A 10,486-nucleotide genomic window follows, 5' to 3' on the forward strand; every position below is an offset into this window, starting at 1 on the left:
TAGTTAACAATCATTATTAATGGCTGTTTGTGGAAATCTTTTTTTTAACAATTATTAAATTATTTAACAATTAAATTTGCACTTGTTAGATACCGTATTATACACTTACTGGACACTGTTAGTTACACCCTGCAGTACCAGGTTAGACTCTTATTTTCATTACTGTCTTATTTCATCATGGCATTTAGCAAGATAGTGGAAATTGTTTTTGTCCATATTTACATGATAGCATCACACAGTTGCTTCTGATCTGTTGGCTGTACATCTATGATGTGAATGTCTTTGACGTTTAAACGATACTCAGTTGGTACAGTTGGAATCTAAACTGGGCTGAGGAAAATATCCCTCATAAGGTTCCAGCAACAGCCTGAACAGTTGATACAAGCCAGGGTGGAAGCATGCTTTCAGGCTGTTTACACCAACAGCAATGGAAATTCATCAACCCAACATTCAGTCTACTGTTTTCCAGTTATGGTCAGCCTCAGTTTTCTATTATCTGACCGGAGTGGCACCCAGTGTGCTCTTCTGCTGCTGGATTCTGTCGGATCCAAGATTTGACAAGTGTCTGTGAAGGTTCAGTCATCCAGGTCATCGTAGTCTAAGGAGCTTGCAAAGACAAAACTCCTAAACACTAACTTAACAAGGTAGTATATGCTGTCAGTGCAGCGAGGAATGCTCAGACCTCTACATCGGAGAGACCAAACAGACACTTCATAAAAGCATGGCACAACATAGAAGAGCCACCTCCACAGGACATCTGCATCTAAAGGAGGATGCCAGTGTTCACATTTTGGACAGAGCAGAAGGATGGTGTGAAAGAACCCATCTATGTCAACTGTGAACGGCCATCTTTTAACAGAGGCGGTGGTTCACGACACCAACTGTCTGCCATCTATAATACAGTTTTGAGATCCTTTCCCAGACGCCTTAATGCCCACTCACATCCTGGGCCATTTGACCTCAATAAATCACATGATACGGTGGGGATGGGTTTCACAATGGATTCACCTGAAACCTTGGCTGACTGTGACACACACCCGTTTTCACACCTTGGCTCATGTGATTAGGTAGAGGATCAATAGAGGGTCCACGACCCTCTTGCGGACACTCCCATAGGGCTTAAAATCTGGGACTCTCCACCAATTGCGCTTAGAACTGAAGAAGCTTCTCGGATGAGAGGTGAAACATCTTCAAGACAAAACTTAAAGAAAAGAAGTCCAGACGCTTTTGTTTCCAAGCTCCTTAGACATTTGACACGTGCATTCAAAGCTGCTCTTCTGCATACCTTGGATGTAACTGGTGGTAATTTTGTGATCGGCTGATTAGATATTTGCGTTAAAGAGCAGTTAAACAAGTGTACCTAACATTCAGGAGCAAATGTAATAAACAGTGAATATAACAGGACCAAAACTGCATTCTCCAGCTTCACAGTCTGGTGATTTACACCCTTACCTACCTACTTATTATCTATTTAAACAAGTATTAAACTTTACACTTGCATCCAAATAATGTTTGAAAATGCTTTACACAGTATATATTAAGTTTACTAAGATGTATAAACATAATTTGCATTTTTATAATAACCAGATAATGATCTTCAAACCAATGAATTCATTAGTAAACCTTATTATGTCCATTTGTTAACAGCAGCTAATTTCCCTTATTGTGGACTTTGTGTGTCGCTGTAATGCTCCTGATTCAAAGACCATTCACACTGAGCAATCTTTACTGAGAACATCACCTCTTGTCAGTTCGCACACTTTGAATGCCTTTATTTATAGGAAGGGCACCTCTTCAACTCACACTTCCAAAATGAGCTCCTTAGCTGGAACACTTGACCTCACTAAATACCTTTTAGAGAAGCTGTTCCACAGAGGTTTACCTTTTTCCATCCCGCACTGTGTGGTTATTCAGTGTGGACAATAAAATATGAAAAGTATAAAAGTTTAAAGACCTTGAACTTGTCAGCTGTTGTGACTTTAGATAAAAAATATATATTTTATGAGGGATTAGTGCTACTTGATAACTTCAAAGGGATTACAGACTTTTTTTCTTGCAACAGTGTGTGGCATTTCAAAATGATGACATGACAGTGACAGGGTTCAAGTGAGGTCAGTTAGGTAAATTCTTGTCATGTTTGTAACATGAGGATGATGGCACAATGTAAAAAATGTATTTACAGTGTAAACCTTGAGTAATTTTCTCTTTCCAATGAGACATACAGCTCTAGGCAAGAGTGTAAAGGAGTGTTTGAATTCAAAAACCAGATACAAAACCTGCTCGTTTAAGAATATCATGATCATCAATGATTCCTGTTGTAATGCTCCAATTTCAATTACTCTTTATTCCATACTGTGATCATGAGAAGAAGATGGTCCAAATGCCCACCTCTCCTATGTGCTGTTATTAATAACTGGCCCAAATACCATCACCCCACTCTGGTTTCTTGCTGGTCAGCTGAGCTGTGCCACTCTTTCCACTCCACTTGTGCAACAAAGGCAACCAGTGCTAAGGGACATCAACTCAATGCCATCCTCTGGAACACAAGCTCAGTCTAAAAACGGTACCTGGTGTCATCTAAACGCATTATAACGCAGCTGCTGCAAGTGAAGGACAACAATGCTCAAGCACTAATGCAGGTATACCTTCAGGAGTCGGTTTTGTTTGTTTTATCAATCACCTTTAAAAAAGCACATACGCAAAATGTGACAGCTCCTTTTTATTTAAATACAAATTTAAAATACACCGATATTTACATAGATACATTTTCTGCTTGCAAAAAAAAAGCAACTGAAATCCAAAACAGTGAAAATAATTTTGATTGAAGCAACAAGTGACTGATATTTATTTATATCTCCTTTTATACACACAAGGCTGCCTGTATTAAGACCAGTGGTCATTAATACACCTGCAGCATGAATATTGATGTGGAAATGTACAGAGGGGTCGAAGGGTTATCAGGGTTACAATAATTTCAAGTGAACCCTTTATGCTCATCTAGACTGTACTAGAGTAGCTTTGCATGAGTCACAGTTCAAAATAATCCTTGTTTATCTTATACTACAGCTTGGTGCAGCCCCTCAGTTCATCCACTGTCTGAAATAACCTGTTTTAGTTCCTCCACCTTTCTGATTGGGCAGCCTTTACAAACAGGAGGTTAGAACAGCAGGTGGGTGGGGCTTCTGAGCTCATAACCCAAGCAGTGTGCCTGAGATAACCACTGTCACTGACATCATATAGTGCAGACAGTAGAAAAACCTGCCTGGAACCTGAGGGTTTGGCTCACAGGCATTACTTGTGCATACGCTGACCTCATTATGTTAAATTTTTTGGCATATTTAATATGAGCATTCACTATTATAAGAATCTATATGTATATGTCAGAAAATCAGGAAAAGCATAATAGGCTAATTCGGAAAATATTTCTGTTTACACTGCCCCTTCTTTTCCAATAAGGATTGGCACTTACAATGAAAAAAACCAAACAAAATCTCTCTGTAATACACTTAAAGACAAAAAAAACCTTGAGAGTAAAGATGAATTCTAATGTGATGCAACGTTAAAAACACGACAAAATTTTCATTAACATTATTTATAATTATGTTAGTCCACTTTGAGTCTGGCAATGGTAGGACCATCTTAAATAAAACTACACAGTTAATGCAATACTTTTGTTAAACTGCTCAAAGAAAAAAAAAAAAAAAAAAAAGACGCTGGAACTACACTTCAATCATATCTTGATTGCTTCTTTTCAAATTTTGATAGTACACAAAGGCCAAATTGCAACATAATACACAAAAATGGTATTCAATGATTTTACCTCAAACCATTTTTAAATGCATTTATTTTTTTTAAATAGTAACAGTGATTCTCAGACTGAATACGCCTTGGGTCTTGATGACTCATTTTTCTCAATTTCCAAATCACCTTACTAACCAAAAATAAAACAACATACTTCAGTTTCACAAAAATACGAAAACACCGTTTAGCTTTACTGGACCATTTGGACAAAATGAAACATTTTTCACAGAGAAGGTCACACTAAATTACTTCTTTAGCAACTTACGAGTCACCTTTAAAATGTAGCAAAATACAATCAGTTACCTTTAATAGCCCTTTATCACAGAATAATGTGAAGGGGCTGCTTGATTTTAAATTTAAGTCAAGTCCTGACAATGCAACACATAAATGCTACAAATATATTTGCCTTTGTTACTTATATCCAAGCATCAAAATGTGTGTAAAGATAAGCCGAAATGTCAACAAATAAGCATGAAACTCATTGATAAATAAGTAATGTTTTATTCTACACTCCACCGCTACAATTTATAGAAAGATGACTCGAGTGTTTCATCCTCCGGATCACCTTCAAAAAATCTAAACACAAAACAGCCCACTAAGCAAGGACACACCTACATTTTTTAAACTATGACCTAAACTGACTCCTAACAGTTAGAATCCACATAACATGGCAATGTTTATTTATTTTTGATCCAATTACAATATAAGCCACATTCAAATCACAAGAAGCCATCTTTAATTTCTAAATTTTTTTTGTTTTTAATCGAATCATAAAGATCATTTTTGAGTGTAACATTGTACTCTTCTTACATTCTTTGTGATACCTTTTACAGTACTGCAGATTTTTCACCGTTTCAACAGGGGTTCTTGATTGTGCCAATTCTTATTTCCCCACCTTTACTGACTGATACTAGTGCTGGGCTGTAAAACAAGGCATTATTAAAACTACTATGATAATTTTTCTTTTTTAACGTTCTAAAGCCCAATCCTCACAGCATCCAAGTTAAAGTGACATTTCTCAAATCCTAGTATACTGAGACCATAGCTAATTTTCCTCCTTTGCACTTCATACTAACCTACAATAATGCTCTTATAGCATGGCACTGTCAATATGAACCCCTATAAAACTGGTTGAAAAGTGCTGCTGAATAAATTAAAGAACTAAAAGCAATATTATTTTGCAGCAATACCAGTACTTTATTTCAAACTATATATTACTATTTCCATTTGAAATGAAGTCAATGCTAAGTGTAAAAGCAAAGAATGTGCTTTCCCAATATATCAGAGCTGAAGTTCACTTGATAGTAGTAACCTCAAGTTACAGTGACACAACTGCTTCAGCAAAAGGGACTCTGTGTCTTATAGAAAAACTGACGTTTAAGTTTAAAGTAATAACTGAGTCTTCAGCACATTGTAACAATGCTGCGATGACTTACTGTTCTTTCTGCTAAACAAGGAGACCCTAATCTGGAGGTAGTCAGAAAATGGACAAACGTAACACAATGAGAAGGGAGGTGAGCAAAAATTTACTAAGGCAGGATTTACAACATTATGCTTGCAAGCGTTAGATGCGCTACACCTTCGGTAGCCGCTATAACATCTATGAAGCAGTGGAGATTTGATGTAGTGGTCTGCTAAGCCACATCATGCAGGTTTAAGTTTATTGAGGGAATAAAGAGGGTACGGTTTAAGGCCAGATGAAGACGTACAGTTGCTGAGATCACGTCTGATGCACCTCATGAAACATCAGCTCTCGTGGGATGCGAGTCTCTGGGCCGTAAAGCTTGCAGGCTCGCCGCTCGAATGCAGCAACATTCTGCTTTACCACTTCATCAAAGAACATGGTGGCTAACTGTGAGTGCAGCAAAGAGCGGAACTCGAAGGATATCTGTTAAACACACAGAAACATAATAATTAGAGAGCAGAAGTTTAAAGAAATACGGCAAATATATATAGTGGGCATGATAGGTTAAAGCTAAGCTTATTTGTGTTCTTGCAAAGATATCAGATGAGACTGGAACACAGTAAGCTTAGCATAAAGAGTGAAAAAAGTGGGACGAAGCCAGTCTGATGGTTAAAAAAAAAAAAAAAAAGACTGAAAGGTTTCCTGCAGAAATGGATCTTGTTCTGGTGGCTTTTCCTTTAACTTGCAGTTAAAGAGGGTGGAGCTGGAGTCTGACCACGGGACAACAAACCCTTTAGAGAGAGTGAAACGATAGTAGCCACTGCTAGTCTTTAGCCAAAATGAACAAATTAGACAGGAAGGGGGTGGGAGCTGCTGATAAGAAACAACTGACCTTTTAAAATAAGAATGCCAACCAAACAGTAAATCATCTCTTGAATAGATAAAAAGAAAAATTGACAATTGCAAAAAAGAAGTAATATAAAAAATTTATAATATCTATCTATCTATCTATCTATCTATCTATCTATCTATAATTGGGTAGCTGCTGTTAAACCTAGGAGTTTGGGAAACACTTCCACAAGTGATCTCTCTTACTTCATCTTGTTCACTGTAGATGAAGGAAAAAGCAGGCCCACACATAACCACTCACAAAACCACAAAGTGTAATTTTTACATTTGTGCTTTTTCACAGCATAAAAAAACATTAACTAATGAGCATGAATACAGACTTTAATGATATCAGTCTTCTGATGTATCATCTATCCCATGTGGTGTTTAGCAGACACAAGCAGAAGTTAAAGTGAGCTACAGGCTACAGGCTGAAGTGAGGCACAGGCTACTTACAGAAAAGTCTACGGTGCAGGTACGAGGGTAACCGGGAATGCCAGGACTAAAGCGCCATATCGTCTCCAGGTGATTGAAGAGCTTTCCATCTGTACACACTGCCTACAAATAACCAAAACAAAGACAATAATTAAAAGTTGTAAAACACAGAAATTGTGTTTCAGTCATATAGTTTATATATAAACAAATTCTAGCAACAGATGGAGCATTAAACATCACATATCACAATTCAAAGGGACTGGGATAATATTTTTCTACCATTACTTACTTTGACTAGATGAGGTCTAACATTAGTGATCATAGATGTGTATCTTTCCACTACTGGAGGAAATCCCACTTCAAGCTGGGCTTTGGAGTGACCTGCTCTTTTCATGATGGTCTGGGACTTCTTACACCAAGGCACAAAGTGCTTGTACTCGTCAACGTTGGCCACAACATCATACATTTCCTGCATAGAATACCTGTAACAGGAATATCCTTTTAATTAAATTTTTTTGTATTAATGATCAAATTTATGATTATAAAAAGGCTCATCAATACTTACCCAAGTATTCTACGTTCAGAGTACTCCTTCCTTTTGTTGGTGAGGCTGATGAAGCTTCTGCTTTGGGAAACCGCTGTCATTGTGTCACAATCTTGAAGGCAAAGCACCCTGGGACTTCTTGTCATCAAAATGCCACATGACGACAAGTGTCTGGAAAGGTAATTAGAAACTGTGTTGAAGTGATGTGCCATAAGCCCCTATCTAGAAAGAGTGCAGTCTGCAACAAAATAGGTCCACTGCTTTCCAGTTTCCAGTTCCAACAGTCAGTGAGTGCGCTAGATGGACCAGAGAGTTATGAAAGGTCAGTGTTGAGAGCATGCTGGTATTTTCCACGTCTGGTCTTTTTTTGTGAATAGCAAAAAGCTGTAAGGTGACCTACCTGCTCTGGTCGAACAAATTAGCTTTGTGCTTTCTGGAAGGTACCCTGTAGGATAGGGGTGAGCAACATTTTTTCTCATACTGAGAGTCAAGGATCAAACTAAATAAGCAAATTAAAATATTGTTGTATCAAATTATGACACGAAACATTAGATCCTTGTGAATAAAATAATCCACTTAAATGAAGCACCGGTTTTCAGGTTTTTATATAACTTTACCATAAGACATCATAGGTTATGACAGAGAATTTGTTTGCCATTTGTTGGAATCAAGTTAAACAGCAGTGAAGCAGTGACTTATTTTATTCCTTCATCTAAAGATCCATTAACATAAAGTTTACCTCGATCAAGGTCAACCTGATCAGATGTGTTGTGATCACTAGTTAATGCAAGTGATTATGTGTGTGTGCTTCCCAAAACATGAAAACATTCATTCATTAAGTCAATGCATCATACTATTCACTGCTACCACAAACAGGCTGTTTTGGAAACTGTTATCCACATTTTGGAAACATGTTATCCATTATGGATAAGCCACCATCTGCACCAAGGTTATTATAATTACTAAAACTAAACTAATAATTAAAACTAGGAGTTACAAAATATTTGAATTAACTGTAATGATAACTAGAATTTATAGAAAATATTAAGCTTTTTAAGTGGCGTTCGGTTATTTTACTTAGATTTTTATTACGCTTTTTCTGTGCTACCTTCGTAATCTTTACCTTATTGAGCTATTCTCTTTTGGCTGGTGTAACACAGAGTTTATTAGGAAGAATTGGGGACGTCCCTTTTATACCCCCGATTTTTTACACCATTCTTCAGGTCTTATTTTCAGCAGTTTACTTATGGAATAAAATAACTGTGGGGGTATTCTGTAATGTTTATATTTCATGCATGAAAGAACAAAGTTGAGTGGTTTATAGTTGTGATTTTACAGTTATGTGAAATCAATACAACAGTGCAAACGTAGTTAATATCCTTCTATATCAAGTTAGCTTCTTGTAATTTGTTTTCACCAGCAACATGGCACAATTATAACGATTAACTTGCTTGTTTTCGTTTATGTTTATGTATATATTCTACAAAAACATTAAAGCAGACTGGACTGCAGAACCCATGTCGAAGGCAGTTGTTAACAGCTGCCTTTACCTGGTGAGACAGTCCTGGTTATTGGTAGTTCTGTTACACTAATCAGCAGTTGCTTCTCAAATGGAGGCTGGTCACACTTTAGAGATAAGAAACCAGAATTATGGAGCTTGATAACATTATCTTGTGACCTTCTCGTTATATATCGTCCGCCCTCAGTGGTGGCAGAGCGTCAGTCCCTCTGTACTGAATGACCAGCTCGGTGCTGTTAACCATAATAATAACAGCCTCCAGTAACTCCCCGACAGGCTCACCTGATGTTTTGTCGCAGGCATCCTCTTTGCACCGCCATGCGACACGAGCGAGGGGAGCCCACAGTGGCGATCTGGAGAAAGTCACTGAACGTCCGAACACCCATGGGTAATCTCCGGGCACCGGTCGAGGCTGCCATCAAGTCAGCCTCTCCGCTTCAAGGGAGGGAGATCCTGGGTCTGTCGAGCTGAGCCCGGGGTCTGCTTTAAGACCGAGGGCACAGAGATTCAAGGGTCCAGTCCAACCTACACGCTGCTTCGGTGCGGGTATATTAATGAATACGTAGCGTTAGCACAGCCGATTTCCGAACTGTGAGCGTAACTATCGTTAGTTACGGCAGTCAGCTGCTAACGTTAGCTAGCAAGATTTCCAACAGCCCAACCAATCACGACGTACGGCTACGTTCCGCTGTTTTTTTAACGTAATACTCACATTACTCCACGCGTCGAGTTCCAAACTTGAAACAAAGTTAAATTATTTACGTCACTTTCTGGCTATAAATATTACCAAACTGCTGCCAGCTGCGAACGACCTTCTGCTGCTAAATAAAACGCCGGTGGGACAAATCGTTCCTTTCTTCTGTGATCGATTCCGCCCAACAGCTCTGAGAAGAAATGCCGCCCCCTACTCTGCTGGAGGTTAACGGCGGGGAAAAAATATTTATTTTATTTTATTTTATTTTATTTTATTTTATTTTATTTTATTTTATTTTATTTTATTTAACTTACGAAAGCACTTTTATATTAGTATAACAATATATATATATTTTTAAATATCCTGAACTACAAGCTGTGAGACTGTATAAACAGGGTTTACTTTGATTAAAATCACCCCTAAAGAAACACAGTTAATATTTTGCAAGTTATATTTCTCTTACATCTTTTATCCAATAGCCCACATATATGTGAACAACAACAGTAGGGATGTGTGTGGTTGGAGTGGCAGATGGGATGAAGGTGGGGGTGGGGTTACACCAGGGATCGGCTCTGAGATCTTTCTTTTTTGCATTGGTGATGGACAGGTTGACAGATGAGGTCAGGGAGGAATCTCCAGTCTTCCGTGGAATATGTTGTTTGTGGAAGACATCTGTGGTCTGAGTAGGAAGCAGATGGAGAGTAGCACTGGAGAGAAGAAGAAAGAAAGTCAGTAGAAGCGAGACAGAACACGGTGTGTGAATGCGATAGAGATAGTAACAGTGAAGCTGTAAGGAGCAGAGGCAGTGAAGGTGGATGAGTTTGTGCAGACAGGGTGTGAGAACGATAAAAGAGGGGAGATCGATCACGTTTAAAAAAAAGGTCCTCAAGCTAAATAAAAAATAACAGTCAATAATTTATAGGCTTATGTTACTGTTTACCATTGTAGCCTCTTTTTTTTTTTGCTGTCGCTTCATCAACTCACTATAACAAATAAAAAGAATAAAAACAGAGTGACAACTCATGAAAAAAAGTAGCAGTGGATCATTTATTACTAAAGTTTAACACTTTGTTCCACAACAGTAACTGATGTTATAGGGGCCGAATATTTAGCAAATCTGGATATTTAACTTGATCTTAATTATTACACCCAAGGCCTACATTACTTTTTTTTTAATCTGTGATTTTTCACTTCAATTTC

The 10,486-nt window shown here is 37.9% G+C and overlaps 1 protein-coding gene across 1 annotated transcript; it reads right to left on the reverse strand.

Moving 5' to 3' along the window:
* Positions 1–2,704: 2,704 nt before the first annotated feature.
* On the reverse strand, positions 2,705–9,439 carry coq10a (coenzyme Q10A). The gene is made up of 5 exons (XM_063463641.1): positions 8,875–9,439; positions 7,095–7,244; positions 6,819–7,011; positions 6,551–6,652; positions 2,705–5,689 (listed from the first exon to the last, which is right to left on the reverse strand). Exons 1-5 carry the CDS (start codon positions 9,009–9,011, stop codon positions 5,522–5,524), a joined length of 750 nt encoding a protein of 249 aa, XP_063319711.1. The 5' UTR covers positions 9,012–9,439; the 3' UTR covers positions 2,705–5,521.
* Between the last annotated feature and the right edge of the window lie 1,047 nt (positions 9,440–10,486).

This window comes from Pelmatolapia mariae, linkage group LG20 (genome assembly GCF_036321145.2).
Source record: "Pelmatolapia mariae isolate MD_Pm_ZW linkage group LG20, Pm_UMD_F_2, whole genome shotgun sequence".
Taxonomy (NCBI): Eukaryota; Metazoa; Chordata; class Actinopteri; order Cichliformes; family Cichlidae; genus Pelmatolapia; species Pelmatolapia mariae.